Source organism: Rhincodon typus, chromosome 4 (genome assembly GCF_021869965.1).
Source record: "Rhincodon typus isolate 14 chromosome 4, sRhiTyp1.1, whole genome shotgun sequence".
NCBI lineage: Eukaryota > Metazoa > Chordata > Chondrichthyes > Orectolobiformes > Rhincodontidae > Rhincodon > Rhincodon typus.
In genome coordinates this window covers 92,590,562-92,612,727 of record NC_063335.1, presented here as the reverse complement: position 1 = coordinate 92,612,727, position 22,166 = coordinate 92,590,562, and the positions used below count along the sequence as shown (strand labels likewise).

The window sequence follows — 22,166 nt, the reverse complement described above, 5'->3', positions numbered from 1 at the left end:
AGTATTGCCTGAATGCCCTGAGTATTGCCTGAATGCCCTGAGTATTGTCTGAGTTTGGTAAAACATACTAAGCCAGTTGTCTAATCATAAGTCCCGCCAGACCATAGTTGAAAGCAATGGAGTTAATCAGTGGATATTTGCTAAATCATTGCACACTGAAAAGTCTTTGGTTTAGCACAAGTTGTCCTTTTAGATTACACAATATTAAGAATTGGCACACTTAATCCTTTCGTTTTCTAAATTGCCAATTGTAATGTTTATTGCTCAATTTTTTCCCAAACTCTACTTATTTCCCCTACCTTTTGTTTTCTCCAGACTATATTGATGAAAAATGTTAGGTTGGGAGTGGGGGTGAATAAGTAAGTTTGCATATGACAAAGGTTGACAGGGAGGAAGAAGGTCTTAGATTACAGGAAGATATAGATGGCTTGGTCAGATGGGCAGATCAGTGGCAGGTGGAATTTAATTTGGATCAAAAGTGTGAGATGATGCACTGTAGAAGAAATAACAGGTCAAAGATGTGTTCAATGAATGGTAGGCATGAGAAAGCTTCGGGGAACCAGGCAATCTTAGTGTGCATGTCCACAGATCTCTGAAGGTTCTTAGGGTAGCTAAGAAGGCATACGGAACACTTGTCATAGCATAGATTACAAGGGAGGTTATGTTAGAACTGTACAGGACTTTGAGCCCACAGCTGGAGTACTGTGTGCAATTCTAGTCGTCACACTATAGGAAGGATGTGCTTGCACTGGAGAGTTTGCAGAGCAGATTCAGCAGGATGTCACAAGAGTTGGAGCAGTTCAGCTATGAAGAGACACTGGATAAGCTTGTATTGGTTTATTTAGAGCAAAAAGACTAAGAGGGGACCTGATTGAGGTGTATAAGACTGAGAAGCATAGGCAGAGTTGATGGAAGCAGCTACTAAAGGATCATTAACAAGGGGGTGTAATTTTAAGGCAAAAAGTAGAAGGTTTACAGGGGATTTGAGAAAATGTTTTTCACCCAGAGGCTGAATTTAGAGTGCAGTGCCTGGGAGGATAGTTGAGGCAGGAGACCTCTCAACCTTTTTAAAAAGTACTTGGATGAGCACTTGAAATGTCATAACATCAAGGCTATAGGCTAGAGTAGATTTGGAGTACTTTCTTTTTAATACAGATGCAATGGTATGTAGGGCCTCTTCTTTACTGTATGATTCTTTATTGATTTCCCTGTCACTCTGACCCTACATAATGCCTTGCTATTTTCTACTTTTAGTGCTGTCTCTCAGAATTATCTGTGTACTTAGTTATCTTCTGCCTCCTGATTCCTAGATGTAAATTAGAGACATGAGTCGGCCTTTGACCCCTTGAACCTATTCTGCCATTTTGTTAAGGTCGTGGCTGATCACATTGTGATTTCAACATGCCTGCCCACCTTCAGGGACTTTTGATTCCCTTACTAATCAAAAATCTGTCTTGCCTTAAAAAAAATGTTCAATGAATGTGCCTTCACGGGTCTCTGGGTAAGTGTGTTCCAAAGACACTCGATGCCCTGAGCAAGGAAGAAAAGTTCTCATCAGCTTAAATGGAAGCCCCCTTATTTTTAAGCTAGTTCTAGTCTGTTCCACATGGGGAAACATTCTTTAAGCATCCATCTTGTAAAGTTCCCTCAGGATTTTGTGTGTTTCAATGAGATTATTCTGCTTGCACCAATGGATACAATTACTTTCTCAATAATTCCCTCCCAACCCAAGTACTGAGTTAGCTTAAAACCACCCCATTCAGGTATTCATCTCAGTTCTGTTCAGGTGCGTCCATCTGGCCTGTACTATCTCAACTCTCCCAAAATCAGTTCTGATACCCAAGGAATCAAAAGCCCTTCCTCTTGTACAGTCTGTTAAACCACACACTCCTCTGCTGTATCCTTCTGTTTTTATATGCTGTAGCACATGAAACAAAGAGTAATCTGGAGGTTTAAAACCTTTAAGAGTCTGCTTGCTGTTCTTCCTAATTCTTCCAAGTTTACTCATTCCTCTTTCTATGTATATTGTTTCTAACAATCTTGACCACAACTTTGAGCGTTCACCCTCCTTCAGAGTACTGCTTTGTGACATCCTTGACCCTGGATTGAAATAGGGACCTTCGTGGTCTGGATGCCTGAGTTCCACGCTGAATAATACCAAGCCTGTGTTGTGACAGACAAAAATATCTTGCTTGCCATACCATAGTTCAGATTATAGATGAATTTAAATATAGATGAATTATAGATGATATTTAAAATTTTTAAGTGGGTAAACACATTAACCAGCTGTAATTAACAACGGCATACATTTGTTCTGGCAGATACAGCAGATGGTGTTTCCCAGGAACTTGTGTCTGCAGGTCTGGTTGATGGAAAAGATGTAGTAATAGGTAACTATTGCCAAGAGTGCACTTTTTATAGCTTCTGATTTTAAGGGGTTTTTTTGTGGGGGTGGTGATGGGGGTGGGGGAAGAAGGTACACTTGCTCTCCTGCACAGTGGAAACGAATGCAGTGGGTACATCATTGGACTGGTCACCCAGAGACCCAGATTAATATTGCTGAGAATACAAGCTGAAATTCCACCATGCCTCGAGAATATGATTTGTTTTTGAACAAAGACAATGAACAGCTAGTATTAATAAAATGTGATTCTAAAAACTTACTGCTGCCTTCTCAAGATAATAAAGGTTTACACTGCATCTCTTTTGATGGAAAGCTGTATCTCTGAGAATAATAATGAATGGGATTATTATTATGATTCAGTATGAGTAGGACTAGGGTTGACATTAGGACTTCAATTCTCCTTACCAACAAACATAAATGATTAACTTCAAATATTTGATGTGTTTTTAAAATAGTTGCAGCAAATCTACAAAAAATAGTGGATGAACCAGCTGCAAATAGATCTGTCACTTTCAAATTGGTGAGTATAACATTTCCATAATTGTCTGTGTGTCACTGTCATTAACGAGTATTACAGATTCAGGAAAGAGGAAGCATCAGAGGTGGGTGCACCAATGCTGGGAGGTTGATTGTAACTCTCTTTTCTCCTGTTCTTGGGGTGCTGAGTTTCTATGTGTGGCTCATCTGTTTTGTGATTCATTTGGGATAGGGGAAAGTCTGAGACATGTCAAAGGAAAATGTTTTAGAAGAGTGAAGTAAAAGGCTTTGTGAAGGTATAAAATTTGCAAGGGAGATGGCTTCTGAGAGAATTGGAGGATTTTGTCACTTGGGGAAAATGACTCTCAACAGAGTCATTGACTAACTCATCAATTGAGTTCTGTCCAGGAACCTTTCTCTTGTATTATTATAGCTTATTTTGAGCTATAATCTCACTCAAAAAAAAGTCTTGCTGCAATAGAACCATAAGCCTACAATTTGCTAAATATGTGCTCATAAGGGCACTGAATTCACAGTTTCACAGAGTTGGAGGACAGTCACAAGCCTATGAATCAAGCGCAGAAGGACAGAGGATCCTTGTCCATAAGACTAATAAAGAATTAGGCCTTTTGGCCCATCTAATCTGCCATTCAGTCTTGGCTGAACAACTCTATTCTCCTACATTCTCCCCATAACCTTTGATCCCCTTACTAATCAAGAATCTATCTCTGTCTTAAATATGGTCAGTGACTTGGTCTCCACAGCCTTCTGAAGTAATGAGTTCCACAGCTGTGCCACTATCTGCTGAAGAAATTCCTCCCCATCCCAATACTAAGGATCATCCCTTCAGTCTAAGGCTGTGCCCTAGAATCTTAGTCACTCCTACTATTGGAAATGTCTTCTCCATGTCCACTCTATCCAAGTACCTCAGTATTCTGTAAATTTCAATGAGATCCCTCCTCATCCTTCTAAACTCCACTGAGTACAGACCCAGAGTCTTCAGCCACTCCTCATATGACCCCGGGGTCATCCTTTCTCCCTCCAGGGCCATCTCATCCTACCTTAGATACAGAGCCTAAAACTGCTCATAATTTCCAAATGCAGTCTGACCAAAGCCTTATTCAGCCTCAGCAGTACGTCCCTACTGTTGTATTCTAGCTTTTTCAAAATAAATGGTAACATTACATTTGCCTTCTTAACTACCAGCTGAGCCTGCATGTAAGCCTTAAGAGAATCCTGAACTAGGACTCCTGCTTCCCTTTGTGCGTCAGATCTCTGAAGCCTATCTCTGTTCTGAAAATAGTCTATGCTGCTATTCTACAAAGTGCATAACCTCATAATTCCCTGCATTGTATACCATCTACTTTTTTGCCCAATCTCCTAGCCTGTCAAAGTATTTCTGCAGGCTCCTGCCTCTTTAATTCTACCTATCCGTCCACTTATCTTTGTCATTTGCAAACTTAGCCAGAATGCGCTCAGTTCTTTATTCCAGATCACTAATGTATAATGTGAATAATTATGAACCTAATACTGACTCCTGCAGAGCTCCACTAGTTACTGGGTGCTGTCCTGAAAAAGAAACTTTTTATCCCCACTCTCTGCCTTCTGCCAGTCAGCCAATCCTCTATCTGTGCCCAGTATCTTGCCCCTAACACCATAGGCTCTTATTTAGCAATCTCCTGTGTAGCACCTTGTCAAAGGTCTTCTGGAAATCCAAATAGATCATGTTGACTGTCTCTCCTTTGTCTAACATGCGCGTTACTTCCTCAAAGAATTCTGACAGATTTGTCAGGTATGACCTCCCCCTTGACGAAGCTGTCCTGACTCAGCCCTATTTTCCCATGCACTTCCAAGTACTCCGCAATCTCATTCTGAATGATGGACTCTAAAATATTACCAATGACCAAGGTCAGGCCAACTGGATTATAGTGTCCTGTCTTCTGCCTCCCTTCTTAAATGGGGGTGTTACATTAGCCATTTTCCAGTCCTTTGGGACACTCCCTAACTGCAGTGGTTCCTGAAAGATCACTAATGCCTGTCTAATCCCCTCCGCTATCTCCTTCAAAATTCTGATGCAAACTGGTGAAAACTGATGAAAAGAGCCTATTCAGTTCCTCTCTATTTCTTCGTTCTCCATTACTGCTTCTCCAGCCTCATTTTCCACTGGTCCAACGTCCAGTTTTGCCTCTTTTATCTTTTATATATCTCAAAAAAACTCTTGCAATCTTCTATAATATTACTAGCTAGCTTACCCTCGTATTCCATCTTCAACCCCCATTGCTTTTTTTTTAAAAGTTGTCCTCTGCTAGTTTTTTTAAAGACTTCCCACTAATCTTCAGTACGTCATCTGCTCTATGGTTTGTTTTTATGCTATCCCTGACTTCCCTTGTCAGCAATGGTTACCTCATCCTCCCCCTAGTATGTTGTTTCTTCCTTGGAATGAATTTCTACTCTGCCTCCCAAATTGCCCCCAGAACCTCCTGCCATTTTTGGTCCACCTTCTTCCCTGCTAAGCCACCCTTCTAATCAACTGTAGCCAACTCCTTTCTCATGTCTTTCTAGTTACCTTCACTCTGATTCTAGCTTCTCCCATTCAAACTGAGGGGTGAATTTTTGTCATAGTGGTCATGCCCCCTAAGGGTTCCTTCACCTTAAGCTCCCTAATCAAATCTGCCTCATTACATATCCAGAATTGCCTGTTCCTTATTTGGCTCTACTACAAGCTGCTCCAATAAAGTCATCTCGGAGACATTCCATGAATTCGTTTTCTTTGGGTCTGCTTAAAACTTTATTTTCCCAGTCCATGTGCATATTGAACTCACCCATGATTATTGTAAAAAAAGGGTGCTATTAGATGTTTTTTCTGTCTTTTGATTTATTTTCTACCCCAGAGCTTGACTACTGCTAGGATGCCTGTACATAACTCCTATCGGGGCCTTTTTGTTTTCCTTTGTGGTTCTTCAACTCTGCTCTTATAGATTCTATGCCGTCTACTTATATCACTTCTTGCTATCAATTTAATTTCAATTTGTACTAACAAGGCAACCCCAACCCCTCTGCACATCTGCCTGCCCTTTCGCTATGATGCGTATCCTTGGGTATTTAGTTCCCAGCCTTAATCCCCTTGCAGCAACTGTTTCTGTGATGCCCTTAACATTGTAACCAACAATTTCAATCTAGCCAATTTGCATTTCAGTCCATCAAGCATGGAAATGTAACAAGGAATTAGAAAGACCAGTGGTATGTGGCCTTATCACAAGAGAATTTCAGTACAGCAGCAAAGATATCAGGTTTCAATTGAATAGAACCTTAGTGAGACTGTTCCCTGGAATACTGTAGAAGTTTAGGCCCCCTTGTTTTAGAAATATAGAAAAGAACATAAGTGCTGGAATATGCCATTCAGCCCTTTGACCCTTAGTTCTAAATGACTTGCCTCTTATTATGAAAGCATGTCCCCTTGTTTGAGATCCCACAGCGAGGGGAAACTTCTTAATTTTGACAGTTTCTGAGATATCCTCATTCTTCTAGAATCTAACGAATACAGGCTCAATTTCCACGATCTCTCTCATTGGACAATTATGCAATCCTGTGAATTAGGCTGGTGAATGTCCTCTGCACTCCTTTTAATAGTGAATACATCCATTCTGAAGCAAGGGGAAAAAAATTATACTTAGTATTCCAACTACAATCTAACCAAACACGCTGTGTTCAGGATCATAATATTCAGCATGTAAAAATGGCCATTTGGATCATCAGGTCTGTACCAGTGTTTGTACTACAGTCGATTCTGATATAACGCAATAGTTCTGTTCTTGTGCGATCTCGCATTATAAGAAAATTGCGCAAGCTGCAATCGCATTAAAGCCGATACAGGTAAAGAAAGTTTGTTCTACAAATAGCAGTCTAAATTCTTCAATCGGGTTAAAGCCAATTTGATTGAAGAAACATGTGCTATATCAGAATCAACTGTACCTGATGTGATTATGTTCTGCGACTCACTTAACCTTTGTGCATACTGACATTCAGCAAGAATTGGGAGCTTTGAATATTGATACCTTTCCATCCCAAGATTATTACTATTTCCAACTGATTGGAGCAGCCTGATTAGCATGGCTGAAATTAGCAAACTCAACAAAAATTAAATTAATTTATACTGTGGGATTATGCATTGTGTCCAGCCCAAATGTAGCTTTCAGTCGAAACTAGGTTACAGGTAAGAAATTTGTAGCAGTATGTGTAGACCTAATTGAATCACATTTTGAAGACTCACTTCTGCCCTTTGCTATCAAAATAACATTAAACAAGGTTTCTTTTTAATGATGAAACGGAGGTGAATCTTTTTGGTTGACTGAAGAGTAGTAACTCGCCTGCTGTGCACATTGTGTTTGGAGATGCAGAACTAATATGTTCCAGTAGCACTGCCGGTGGGAGGGTACAATTACTTGAAGGGTTTCATTATAAATGTCCTATTGGGATAATGGTAGTAAATTCATGCATGTATACCACTTTTGCTTTGATATTAATGCATTTTTTTGATCCACAGGCTTCTGGTGTTGAAGAATCAGATATTCCCGATGATGTTAAACTCATAGGATTTGCACAACTCACCATTAGTTAAGTCACACTACAACCAATAAAAACCTGCTGACCCCATCTGTGAAATAGGTATCTCACTGGTGTTGGCCTGAGGAAACTTGTACTGCCAAAGAGTGATGACATTTGCCCGTAGAACTTGCAGCATTTAATCCACTGCCCCCCTTACCCTATAACAAGGATCTCCAAATAGAAAGTGAATTGAGCATTTGCTTGCAGTATAAGTGAATTGAGCATTTGCTTGCAGTATCCTAACAACAGAACAATCATCAAGAGCTTTCCAGAACGTTCCGGCTTGCAGATTTTCCACATGATGCAGGGTGCTTGCTGTAGGTGACTACAGAATTGTCAGCTCTCATCTGCTATTTTCCTCCTCCACACCCCTTTTTAAAATTGCCTTATTTTTTGACGGAACTTTACTGATCAGTTATTAAAAATCTCTTCCCATTGGTACTCAATGAGACCTAATGTAGCACATTGAAAAATTGTGTTGTTTCAGTAACTTGTCTTTAATTTGTGATCAGTTTACTTTAATCACACAATTTACAAAGATTAAAATGAACACTGAGCAATACTTACATTTTTAAAAGTGCAGTTTTGAATTGTACTTTCCAAAGGGCTGCAGCCCAAAAACAATGGGCTGCACTTCTTTCTTTTTTCTTGTTTGCGCTTACTGTGCGCTAGAGCTACCCGGGCGCATCATTAACTGCCTTTTGACATGATCTAAAGTAGTTTTTTTGTTTATGTGGAAACAGTAAACCAGAATATAAATATAAATATTGAGGAAAAAAATCCAAGGGTGAAGCCTTTTCCTTTTTTCATTTATATAATATAAAAGTATTATGGCACAATCTGTAGCCTACCTTTATAATCTGCAAATGGAGTGTGCATGTAAACAAAAAAAATTACACAGCAATTGGTTTAGTCTTTGCCTGGTACCAATGTGAGAAGTCGGCGTTAAGAGGTTTTTTTTTTGAACTGTCAGATCTTTTAGTACAAAAATAAATTTAAAAATTGCAGCTGCTGAACAGCCAGTTGTATCTTATAATTCTCTTTGTAGATTACGAGAGTTGTTCTGTTTAGATTTCTGCATACGTCTCTAGTTTCAAGTAAGATCGTGTTGAATTTGTTAAACTTGCTTCTTGGAGCTCACATTTGGTTTGCAAAATGAAAATAATGACACATCACTTTGAATAAGCTCCAGCAACAATATTGTGCAATCTCTTTCTACTATTCTGATATACAAAGAGTCGCATTTAAGCCAATACACTTAAAAACTGTGCTAATTATCCAGTGTGATCCTCTTAATTCATTTTAAAGCAGTTTTTGATCATCAGTGACAGAACTGTAAATGTCACGCCAGTGCTAGACTATCTCAAACGTTCCCAAATTAGAGCAGAATGTAGAATTGATTTTTTTTTTGAGAAATCCTTTAGACATGAGTTGAGAATTTTGCATGCCCACCATCCATGCTTTATCAAAGTTTTACTGAGAACACTATCTTGAATGCAACAAATTAGCCTTGCGATAGTAATTGGATGACAAATGCAATAGAAACCCCACAACAGTTATGAGCAATCTTAGGTGAATGGCGATAGGGTGTGGAGGTAGTGCTGGTGGTGGCAGGTGGGAAGGGTGGTTTGTGTTGCCTTGCATAACACTTTGGAGATTAGTTGCCTTGTTTGTACATTTTGGGAAGGAGCTGAGATTCCCACTTTCAATGCATGTCATAGTTCAGTGTGTGTCAAAACAAAAATCTAAAATTCATCAACCTTTGCCTTTGAAAGGTATTAAATTTTTTCTAAGGAGATTTATTCCTTCCTCCCTATCCCATCAATCTACAATCATTAACACACCCAGGGGACTCCTGATCTACCCTATGCAGCACTATGTCAGCCACCACAAAAGCAATGCTATCAACACTCAAAAATAACAATGTGCTTATAACTTATAAAATACTTAAAGTTGAGGAGGACCTTTTGCCTGTATTAATTCACCATAGAGAAAGATCCTACAGTTTCCTGTACCAATAGCTTAATCTAATTTATTTCTTAATTGACTCCAAGGTATTCACCATTATATCTGAAATGCTATTCAACTGTCGATCACTGTGAGGAATTATTTTCTGATGTGAGTTCTAAATTAACCTTTCACTAGTTGACCTGTGTCCTTTGTCCTATTGTCAATTTAAGCAGTATTCCCCACTAACGTTTTTTAATCCTTTAGCTATCTTGGAAACTGCTGTAAAGTTATCTTTCTTTCCCGACTGAAAGTCGACAAGTGCAAATTGAAACCCAGAATTGTCCGGCAGCTGTGTTCGTGAGCTGTGGTACACCTGCCTGCGATGGACATAAATCTGATGTCACAGATCCCAGTTTGAAAGCTCACACCAGGAAGAAAATATTTATGGAAGACTAACTGGAGCCACATAATCACATAGTTAGATTGGTTAGACTTGCAGTGGTTTTTAACTACCTTTGAAAAATAATCAACTTGATATTTGAAGAGATGCCTGTAAGAGGCATGTACTTTTTGAAATAACTGCACTTGAACTAATTGTATTACTGTGTAAATACTGCAATTTTTTTATAATTTTAAAATTACTGAGTCTTTCACTATTGGCCTTGGTATCCATTTACTGGCTTTTTGAATGATTTCAGAACATGAATTCTGGCTTTGGTAGAGAACCTGTTTCAATTTGTCTTCCAGCACATGGGAATTATAGGATCTTTTACATGACCCACTTGCATGATTTTTAACTACTTCCTCTTTTTTTTTTACTAAGTTTGTATAGACATAGCATTAGTTACTTTAGTAATATATACCTATTAACTGGGACTGAGGACTGCTGTCACTAGGGCTAACTCACAACCCGGTATCATGCTGATTGTAACACAACGGAGGTGTAATATATCGTGATCACTTTTTTTCCAACATGATTGTGTTTTCGATCTGTTGCATGGTTTTGCTAATTCCTTTTAATCAATAAACAGAAAACTGTCTATTGTTGTGCATTTGCAGGTGAGATTTCACCATCCTGGTATTTAGTAACTCTTTTTGAATATGCATAATTAAAACATACAACTAGATAAAGACTTGACCAATCAAGCCACTTCATTCCAATCAAAAGATAGGTTGTGTTTGCATATCATCTCAGTCAGGTGTCGCTCAGATTGTAACATTCTCCTCCCCCAAGTCAAAAGGACATGGGTTCAAACCTGATTTCACTGATACTTTGGGGCAGTACTCAGTGTAGATTCTTGAAGAAATGCAGGGGAATTTTCCTCAGTGTCCTGGACAGCATTTATTCATCGGCAAACCGTACTAAAACAGATTAGCTGGCCAGTGTCATGTTGTTTTGGGAAATCTGTATATGATTTGGTTGCTGTGTTTCTTACATTACAGCAGTAGCTACATTTCAAAACATACTTAATTGAAAGGTGATTTGAATATCCTGAAGCATGAAGATAACTGAAAGTTCTTTCTTTAGGACATTGCCAAAATATATCCTGACATTCTGCAATAAATTACTTCAGCGGTGCAGCAAAGTAATGAATGGCTCAGCTGTCTAAATCAGCCCCCTGGAAAATGGTAGTGTGACGGATGGTCTTTTGCTGTTGTTTGAAGGAGGAATATTAGCTGGTCTGCAGAGTTCTTTACTCCTTTTGAGAATAATGCCTTGGGACATCTAATCTGAGCAGGCTGATAACCCTGTTTACCAGACTGTAACTTCACATGAGATCTCTACACTTTCTATTAACCTGTTAATATTTCTGTAACCCTTAAAAGTTCTTTTCCAAAAGACTGACCCAGTTCCTACAACTAATCAGAATGAACAATCATATTGTGTCGATTGTTCTTACATGTATGTATCCTTGTTTAGGGAATGTGATGTCAGTCTTAAAGGCTATATAGGCTTGAATGTTTCACTGTTGGAATAAGCAGTCCCTGAGAATGAGTAGTGACGGACCATAGATTGTGTCTTTTTGAAGAGCTCAGGGCAACCCCCACCTCCAAAACACAAGTTATTCCACTGATTGCCCAATAGCTGGCAAGTGTGGGGGGGGAAGACATAATTTAGACCCTGAAGTAACTTACTGATTGGCCACAAAGGTCCTCAATCAGCTTGAAGGCTGCCATTAGCTTCCCTGCCCACCATGGGAGACCAATATGAGATGTAGAAGTCAGTGGAGAGACTGCATGCTTTGTGACCCTCCAGCCTTCAAAAATGCTGCCAAGAGAGAGGCCTGCAAAATCCAGACCGTAGTGTTTGGGATATATTCAGATCAAATCAGCTATGATGTGGGGAGATGCTGAGAATGGAAATGTCAAAGCAGTTGACTCACTGTCTACAATTTCCTGTTCAACCTTAGCAGGGTTCTTATTGGCAAAAGCATAACAGTCTTGCCAGCTGAAAGTGTGTAATCTAATAAGAGACCTGGTTGGAACAAGGAACAACTAGACTTTTATTTTACAACAGTAACAAAGATTTTGACTATGATGAGACAAAATCTGAAGCAAAGGATGTGGAAAAAAGCTTCCACTTGTAATTTGATCAATAATACTGAACTATAAATTCTATGGAAGTTGACAACCTTAAAAATGATATATGCTAGAAGCTCTACATCTGTAGTTTCTCCTGCTTTGAAGTGTGCTAGTGTGGGCTTGCTGTTCGTGCACCAGAAGTATATGAAGAGATCAAATGATGATGTCAAGCACCTAAGTGGAAATTTGAGCGTGCAAATCCAGTTATCACACCAAATGAAAGCTAACCAAGTGCTTCATGAGTAACCCCACTCCACTAACATTATTTAAAGTTTCAGTCTTCTGCTTTTGCTCTTATATAGTTTGTGAAAGTATTGTGACATATTCTTGGAGGAGTTTTGTTGAGTTACTGTTTTTTGTCAGGAGGTTCTACTTCCAGACAGTAAAAGGGTTGTGACTTTCAGAGGCTGATACAGTTCTGGAGTGAAAACAACTTTGGTCTGTAAGACAACTGGGAGATGGAGCTGAAACATTTGAGTGAGGTTGGGGGGGGTGGGGTGGGGGGTGGGGGGTGGTGGTGGTGGGAAATGTGGAAGAGAATGAGGTCCACAGAAGTGCCTACTTACCCAACAAGCTTCTGGAAGCATATCAGTCTACCTTGGTCTCAGCCAGATGCAATGCTCAATGTCTGCAATTCCCCAAAGAGTTGGTCCTAAGTCTTTCATTTCTTGCAAGACAGAAGCTGAGGTTATTTATAATGGGGAATGAAGAAATGGAAGAAGATTTGAACACCTACTTCGGTTCTGTCCTCACAGAAGAGAATACAAATAACCTCCCAGAAATGTTGGGGAACCAAGAGTCTAATGAGAGGGCAGAATTGAAGGAAATCCGTATTAGTAAGGAAATGGTGTCGGGGAAATTAGTGGGCTCAAAGGCTTCCTGGTAATCCACATCTTAATGTACTAAAGGAAGTTGCCCTGGCATTATTGGATGTGTTGATGGCCATCTTCCAAAATTCAGTAGATTACAGAGTGACAAATTTGAAAATTTACTATTTGAAAAGACAGAGAGTGGGGGAAAAAGCAAATACACAGCGGTTTACCTAATGCCAGTAACGGGAAAATGCTAGAGTATTATTTAAAATGTGACAACAACATTTGCAAAACATTAATGGGATTGGACAAAGCCAGCATGGATTTATGAGAAGCAAATCATGCTTGCCATATTTACTGGAGCTTTTTAAGTATATAAACAGTAGAATAGATAAAGGAGAACCAGTGGATGTGATGTATTTGGATTTTCAGGAACTTTTTGATGAGGTCCCACAAGAGTTTAGTGGGCAAAATTAAAGTACACTGGATAGGTGTTAATATACTGGAATGGATCAATAACTGGTTGACAGACTGGAAACAGTGTGAGGGAATAAATGAATTCTGTGTTTTGAGTGGCAGGCAGTGACTAGTTGGGTACCACAAGCTTTGGCCCCAGCTATTCACAAATATATATAACCTAGATGAGGGAACCAAATGCAGCATTTCTAAGTTTGCTGACACCAAACCGGGTGAGATTGAGGGCTGTGAGGATGCTGCAAAGAGACTTCAATGTGATTTGGACAAGTTGACTCGGTGGGCAGACACAGGTCAACATGGCTAAATGTGAAGTTAGACACTTTGATGTGAAAAATAATAAAGAGTATTATTTAAATGGAGATATGTTGGGAAATGTGGATGTAGAAACGGATCGGAGTGTGCTTGTACATCAGCCAAAGAAAGTAGACCGGCAGGTGCAGCAAAGCAAGTAGCAAGGCAAATGCTATAACCACACCTGGAGTAACATAGGCAGTTTTAGTCAGCCTACTGAAGAAAAGATATACTTGTCGTAGAGGTAGTATAGCAGAGGTTCACTAGACTGATAATGTGTTGGCAGGACTGTCTTGTGAGGAAAGATCAGTTTAACTGGGCCTCTTTTCAGCTTAGAGGATAAGGAGATCTATTTGAAATGTATTAAATTCTAACAGTACTGAACAAGCTAAATGTGGTGAAGATATTTGTCCTGGTTAGGGAATCTAGTACTAGGAGAAATCGTCTCAGGATGAGATGAGGAAAGCTTTCTTCTCCAAAAGGTAGTGAACCTGTGGAATTCTCTGTCACAGAAGGCTGTGGAGACCAAGTCACTGAAAATATTCAAGAAGTAGATAATTTTTCAGATTCAAAAGACATCAAGGGTTATGTGGAGGAAATGGGGAAAATGGCATTGAGATAGAGAATCAGCCATGATCATGTTGAATAGCAAAGGAGGCTCAAAGGGCCGAATATATCCATTTTTGAGCCTAGGTTCTATGTTTTTAAGGTGACAGTGAGCCTCTTGGCAAGACGGGAGCAGCCACTAAAAAGAGTCATCAAGGTCACCTAAAACACTTAAGCTCCATACGACCAGATCATTCCTTGGAGGGGTAGCATATTGTTTGCTATCATAGTTGCATCTGAAAGGTGAAGGACGTGGGTGCCAGGTGTGAGGAGTCATTGTTGTTTCTAACCAAGGAGAGAAGTGCTACCTAATTATGCCAAGTAGCAGGAATCCCATTCAGCAAGGAGCTATTGTTTGCATGTATGTGAGTTGAGTTGGGGTGGGGTGGGGGGGGTGCCCAGAGGAAGGGGAGGTGGGGTGAGTGAGTATTTGGGCACCTTGTTGGCCACTGATCAGTGGTGTACCTGTTACAACTAAACCACTCTAGCAGTATGGAGACTGTCATCTTCAGTGGGTAACCAGTTATTTTCATGTTGGGCATTATTTCAGATTTTTGAGTTGTGTGTGGTGCATGGAGCAGTATGAAAGATTTGAAATGGTGTGTCTGTGATATCATTTGAAGATGCCAAAAACAAGCATGTTAATGATGGGGCACTATTGATTCAATGTGAAGTTTACCAAAAAATTAATTTAGAAAAATAAAGAAAAAAACTATTTAGCCAGAGGAGGATAAAAATAAATACAAATGATTTGGGGAATTTAAAAATCAGAAAAATAGAACTAATTTGCAAAATCAGATCATCTTGAGTTTTATGTGCACAAATAATGCAAAAAAAAAAATCAGTGATAGAGTAATGATATAGGTAGGATGAGGACTAGCATCAATATCTCAGGGCGCTAGGAGGTAGATTAAAAAGCAGAATCCTGTGTTAAAGTTTGTAATCTGTGCCACATGCTAATGAATATGAAAATGTGAGAATATGACTGATGAATGTGTGGCTCAAGATTTGATGCAGGAGGGACGCCTTTAGATTCCTGGATCACGAATCATTTCTGTGAAGGTGGGATTAACTGGAATGGGACCAACATCGTTACAATTTGCTACTGCTGTGGAGGAGCTTAAACTGGTTCAGCCGAGGGAGGGGACACCACATACTTTAAAAGAGGAACCAAGCAGATGGAGTTCAGACATGTTTCGAGGAAGTAAGCTGAGGCTGGGTGGCCACTATTTTAATGCTAGGAGTATTGTAGGTAAGACAGATGAGTTAAGGGTGTAGATTGACAGGTGGAATTGCACTGTTATTGCCATCACAGAGAGATGTGGTTGAGGGAGGGGCAGGATTGGTGACTCAATGTTCCAAGAGTAGGATCTTAAGGAAGGACAGGACAGAGAAGGGTGTAAAAGTGGAGGTGGTGCTGCATTATTAATTTTTTAAAAAGTCAATTACTGCAGTAAGAAGGCTTGATATCTTGAAAGGGTCTTCAAATGAGGCTTTCTGGGTGGAGTATAAGAATAAAAAATGTGCAGGCACAGCACTGGGAGCGTATAATAGGCCCCCAAACAGGCACTAGAAGAGCAGATTTGTAGAAAGTTCACTGAAATCTGTTAAAAACCTACATTAGGGGGTTTCGAGATTAATTGGGATAGTCATGGTGTAAAGGGTTTAGAGGGGGTAGATTTTATTGGAATGTATTCAGGAGAGTCTTTTATATCAAAATGTAGATGTTCTACAAGGTACAGTGCAGTGCTGGACCTAGTTCTGAGGCAGATGGGTGTTCAAGGTGGCTTTGGGGGAGCATTTTAATAATAGTAACCACAGCACTATTTGTTTTAGTTTGTTATAGAAAAGGAAAAAATATGATCTGCAAAAAACAGTTTTGGATTAGGCAAAGGCAAATATCATTAAAATAGTCTGGCCACAGAAGACTGGAAACAGCTACTTCTGCGTAAACCTGGAGCAGAACAGTGGGAACGTCCAAAAAGGAATTGGGGAGAGTACAGGCCTAAGATGTTCCTTTCAGGAGCAACAAGTCCAGACAAACCTGCATGTCTCAGATTATTCAGGATTGGATAAGAAGAAAATGAGGCTTTAACGGGTATAGAGGGAGCAACTAATGGAAGCCCCAGTGGAGAATACAAAGTGCAGTGAGAATTTAACAAAGCAATTAGAGCAAAGATGGGGCATGAAAAAATACTGACCAGTAAGATTACAGTGAAGTCCAAGATATTCTGTAAGTATATTAAGGAGAAGGGGCTAACCAGAAAAAGAATAGGGCCAATTAGGGACCAAGGGGACAATCTGTGCATGGAGCCATGGGATATTATTAGGATGTTAAGTACTTTGCATCTATCTTCACTCGGGAGGAGGATATAGGTTTGGAATTTGGGAAAGGGAACTGTGGGGCTCTTGAGCAAATTGATGTGAGGAAGTATTGGCAGGCTTGAGATTGAAAAATCCACAGGTCCAGATGTGTTGTATCCCAAGATGTGGGAGACAATGGAGAAAATTAGTGGGACTTTCACCCAAATTTTGGATTCCTCTTTGGCCACGGGCTGGAGAACAGCTAATGACCTTCCACCTATCAAGGAGGATCGTAGAGATAAACCAGGGAATTACAGAGCAATGAGTCTCACATCAGTGATAGGGAAACTTCTGAAGAAAATTCTGAAGGAGAGAATTAATATCCCCTGGAAAGACAAAGTTTGATCAGGGATAGTCAGCATAACTTTCTCAGAGGGAGTTTATGCCCTTTAAAAAAGGATTGATTATTTTTAAGGGACATGAATAGGTGTGTAGATGAGAGTAGTGCAACTGATGTTGTTTATATTGATTTCAGCAAAGTGTTTGACAACATCCCACATGGGAGACTAATAAAGAAGACAAAAGCATATAGGAGACAGCATGGTGGTAGAAGGCTGTTTGTGTGACTGGAGGTAGGTGTCCGGTGGCATACCATAGGGATCAGTGCTGGGTCCCTTATTGTTTGTGATATATATTTTTTAAAAAGAAGAAAATGTGTTTGGTGGGGGGAGGGGAAGTGAGGTTGTTAAGTTTGCAGATGACACAAAATTGACCAGATAGTTGACAATGAGGAAGAAGGTCTTAGAATTACAGGAGGATATAGAGAATCAAATGAGCAGATCAGTGATAGATGAAAGTTAACCCTGAAAAGTTTAGAAGAAGTAACAATACAAAAGTACTCAATGAACAGTAGGACACTAGGAAGATCAGAGGAACAGCAAGATCTTGGTGTCCTTAAAGTAGAAAATAGTAGGAAATTAGAAAGTGGTATTTAAAAGAATCATCTGTTCTGACATCACTACTAATAATTAGACTTGGGATCAAGTAATTCATCAGCAAAATTTGTAGATGATGTCATTGAGATAGTGGGGTAGGGGTTGTTGTAAACCTAAAGTTGAAAAAGAATGCAATCTATTACAAGTTGATTGAAACCTTAGATTGGGCAATTAGTGGGAAATGATTTTTTTTTGATGTAGACAAATGAGAAGAGAGGCAATTCCATAAGAAAAAGTTAAACATCTGCACCTTTTGTAGATCCATCAAATTGGGCTTTCAGAGCAATTCAGAGAGTCTACCTCCTTCACTGTTTCCTTATGTCTATGATTTTTTTGTCTCCTTTAAGTGTTAATTAACTTTTGCAAACTACTGTTGACTATGCATCCACCATGGCATTAAGCAACTCATTCAAAATCCTCATCTAAAGGCAAATGGCTCTGGATGCTGAAAACCTGAAATAACAGAAAATGCTGGTGAAGCTGAGCAGGTGTGGTAATAAATGTAGAGAAAGAAATTGGGTTAATGTGACAGATTCTGTTGAACTTCATTCCATATCTGAGGTGAGGGTGGCTTCCCTGACATCAAAAGCCAAATTAAATTGGATGTGACGTCAAGGGGCTCTAGTAAACTGGAGCCACTAGGAATTGGGGGTGGGGGAGGGTGCGGTTGTGTGGAATTCTACCTTGTTGCTATTATACCTGCCACATAGGAAGATGGCTGTGCTTGTTGGAGGTCATTCACCTCAGCTCCAGGATATCTCTTCAGGGGTTCCTCAAGGTAGTGTCCTAGGCCCAACCATCTTCAGCTGCTTCGTCAATGATCTTCCCTCCATCATAGGGTCAGAACTGAAGATGTTTGCTGATGATTGCACTGGAGCAGTTCATGTCCAATATTCAGGCTTAGACTGAAAAGTGGCAAATAACATTCATGCCAGACAGAGATAGTAAGAACTGCCGATGCTGGCATCAGAGATAACACCGCATGGAGCTGGAGGAAGACGGCAGGCCAGGCAGCATCAGAGGAGCAGGAAAAATTGACGTTTTCGGGTCAGGACCCTTCTTCAGAAATTAAAATCCCAACCCGAAACGTCAACTTTCCTACTTCTCTGCTGCTGCCTGGCCTGCTGTGTTCCTCCAGCTCCACACTGTTGTTCATGCCAAACACATGCCTCATCATGATAAGAGACAATCTGACCAGAGTCCCTTGACCTTCAACAACACTACTATCACTCAACCCCTCCTATCAGTATTCTAGAGGTTGCCATTGACCAGAAGCAGAAAGGGACTGGCATTATAAACACAGTGGCTACGCGAGCAGGTCAGAGGTTTGGAATACTACAGTGGGTAACTCATTTCCTGGTGCTCCAAAGCCTATCTAAAATCTACATTCCATAATGCAGGAGTCTGATTGTTTGCCTGGATAAGTACAGCTCCAACAGCCCTCGACCTGATGCAGTCCAGATAAAGAAGTCTACTTGATTTGCATCACAGTCACGAGCATTCATTCTCTCTACTGCTGGTGCTCAGTAGTAGCATGTATCCCATCTGCTGGATACACTGCAGAAATGCCAGGACCTTAGACAGCATTCTTCAAACCCACAACCACCTCAGTCAATAAAGTTGAGGACAGCAGACAGATAAGAACGCCACCAGTTTAAACGTCCTGACTTAGACTTCTATCACCATTCCTTCAGTGTTGCTCGGTCAAATCCTGGGACTCTCTTCCTAATGGTATCATGCTTCTGCCTACAGCACATAGACTGCTTCGGTTCAAGAGGGCAACTCACCTGCTTCTCGATGACAACTGAGGACAAGCAATAAATGATGGCCCAGCCCACACCAACTACATCGCATGAATCAATAAATAAAAATCCCAACCACTTGGTGCAGAAAAAAAAGTTCTTCCTCATGTTGCTTCTTGTTATTTTAATAATTCTCTTCACCAATACTTCTGGTTATTGATGCAAAGTAAATAAGTTAAATGGGGTAGAATAAGTGAGTGATCGGGGATACTGGCGAACAAATGAGACTAGATACGCAGACAGTAGATGAGCTAAAATGCTAACTAAGTGCAGTGATTTGTTTTAGGGGTATAGAACTCAGAAATATTGAAGTTGTGATAAAATTACGTGTTCCTGGTTAGACTACACTCTGCACAATATAATCTCCTTAGTATACAAATGAACAGAAACACTGGAAAATGCAACAACCAACAGAAATATTTCACAAGGATGGTATCAGAGTTGGAAGATTATCAGAAATAATCGGATATGTTGTGGCATTTTATGTTTAGAAAAGAAATCTTAACGGTGGCCTGATTAAAGGTCTTTAAAATTATGAATGTTTTGATGGAGTAAATGGAGTTAATATTGTTCCATTGGTGGACCAGTCCAAAAGTAAGGGTCACAAATATAGATAATCATTTGGTAGTACAGAACTTGAATAGTTCTGAAAAATGGTAAATTTAGTTGAAGATTTTGTCTTGAACATCAGAGCAATTTATAAAAAATGCCAAAATAAAGGGAGAATTCATACTGTATTAGAGGAGAGTGCTGATAGTTTGGCAAGTGAACTTAGCTCAGTAAAGGCATATCTATGGAGAATGCACCAGTGGTGATGACTGAAAGTTAACTGTGATGCTTTATTTAAATTATAAATAAGCCAGGTTGCATCTGGTGTATTTCTCAGGACTACTCCTGCATGATACAGCTACCTTGATCAAATAATCCTTCACAGTATATCACACCAGTTGATGAATGGGCCTGAGTCCATACTTTTGGTGCTGAAAAGTGCCCAGTCTACCTCAGATTACCCTGGAAGAGCAAAGGATCTGAATTACAGGTGAGGTTAGCTGTTACACAGTGCTAATATGCAATAGCAACACGAGTTGTGCTCATCGAATGCTGCTGTCAAGACAAAAAGACATTCTGCCTTTCACACTAAAGAGTAATTTGATATCTAAATTTCAAGTTTGGTGTGATACTGAGTATGTAGGTGTCCCTTAAGTTTGCAACAAGCGAGGTTTTAACTCTACGCAACCAGCCTATACTTACAAAACTCATAACATAATGTCCAACATCAGATCTCACTCTGCAGTTGGACAACATTTGCTAGATTACCTTAAATATGCAAAGCATTATACTGGCAACCAATTTAGAATTGTCAGTTGGGCGCACAGTATGGCACACGTACTACAGCCTACATCTATTAACACGTAGGTCTCTTTCTAGACAGAAAGAACATGCAAACACACAGTGCCTGTTTCACAACAAAACCATTCTCTGGTTCATTTCTCATGGCAATGGGTTGACCAATCAGTCAAGCGACTTGGTTTAAAATTTAAACAAAGCTTGGCAGTGAACTGTCACTCATCATTTACTGGTGCATGCCCCATGGAAATGCCTCCACCAATCAGCACTCTCTCACATGCAATATAAATATTGTTTTCTCTTTGGTATGTCTTGTGAATTGTCCTAATGCTGCAAATCAAAAAGCTTTGACATAATGTGTCTTTTCCCAGCAGTACTCAAGTTTTGTACTCCAAATGACAATTTGATGTATGCAAATTAGGGAGGATATGGATTTAAATACAATATGTAGCCATTGAGCTTGCATAGCATGAATTGAAGTGATGTATGCAATGAAAAGCTTGGTCTCCCTTGCTTGAAAGTAATGTTTGTATTTGGGTATTAATTAACAATTGAACATGAAGCAATGTCTCGATGCTTGGGATTTCCTCATTTCATACTGTGTAACAAAATGAAAAGATGCCAACTTAGGGCAAAGATTGATTTTATATGTTTGCTCTGAACTAGTGACAAAGTGACTTTACAGATTCAATTTTATTTGCAAAGAACGAGCAACTGCCAATAGTTCAAAGGTACTATTCTCTTCATTATTCTCTTATGGAGGTTGGAATAAACCGCTCAATCAGAGACTCCAACCTAATTCCAGTCAATAACTACTTCACATCACACACCCTGTTTCTGTTTTCTGATCATGGATTTAATTCATTTGACAACTAGACAAGATCGAACCATTCTTCTTCAACCACAGAGCTTCCAAAGTCCCAAACTCATCACCTGTAAGAATAATAGCAAAAATATACAGGAACATCATGTGTGAGTTCCTTAAGTCAAACACTATTCAAACTCAGAAACATATCGCCATTCCTTCACCATTACTGGGTCAAAATCCTGGAAATCCCTTCCTCATAGGGCTTCTTTCACCATGAAGCCTGCAGTAGCTCAAGAAGGTCACTCACCATTACGTTCTCAAGAACAATTAGGAATAGAGTGTAATAGATTTTGGACCCTCCCTGCAAAGCCCACATTTTATGAGGCAATTAAACAAAATTATGGAGCTTTTTGATTTAGAATCACTGGTACATTTGAACTATTGGCAGTTGCTCGTTCTTTGCAAATAAAATTGAACCTGTAAAGTCACTTTGTCACTAGTTCAGAGCAAACATCTAAAATCAATCTCTGCCCTAAGTTGGCATCTTTTCATTTTGTTACACGGTATAGCAACCATTAACTTAAATCAAGAAACTGTGGTTAATGGTAGTTATAGCGTCACTGAGCATGAATACAGCCTGCTTTAAAATTCAGACTTTGTAGACTGTAGAACTGTAGAATTGACACCATCAAAAGAGGAGACGAC

At 39.7% G+C, this 22,166-nt stretch overlaps 1 protein-coding gene across 1 annotated transcript in view; it reads left to right on the top strand.

The window, feature by feature from the left end:
• The window catches only part of LOC109915135 (oxidative stress responsive kinase 1), a 173,310-nt gene extending 162,834 nt beyond the window's left edge, over nucleotides 1-10,476 (top strand). The window contains exons 16-18 of the mRNA XM_048596170.1: nucleotides 2,322-2,390; nucleotides 2,860-2,924; nucleotides 7,425-10,476. Of these exons, the coding sequence (XP_048452127.1) occupies nucleotides 2,322-2,390; nucleotides 2,860-2,924; nucleotides 7,425-7,499 (209 nt within the window). The 3' untranslated portion in view covers nucleotides 7,500-10,476. The remainder of the gene's footprint in view (nucleotides 1-2,321; nucleotides 2,391-2,859; nucleotides 2,925-7,424) is intronic.
• The last annotated feature ends 11,690 nt before the right edge of the window (nucleotides 10,477-22,166 follow it).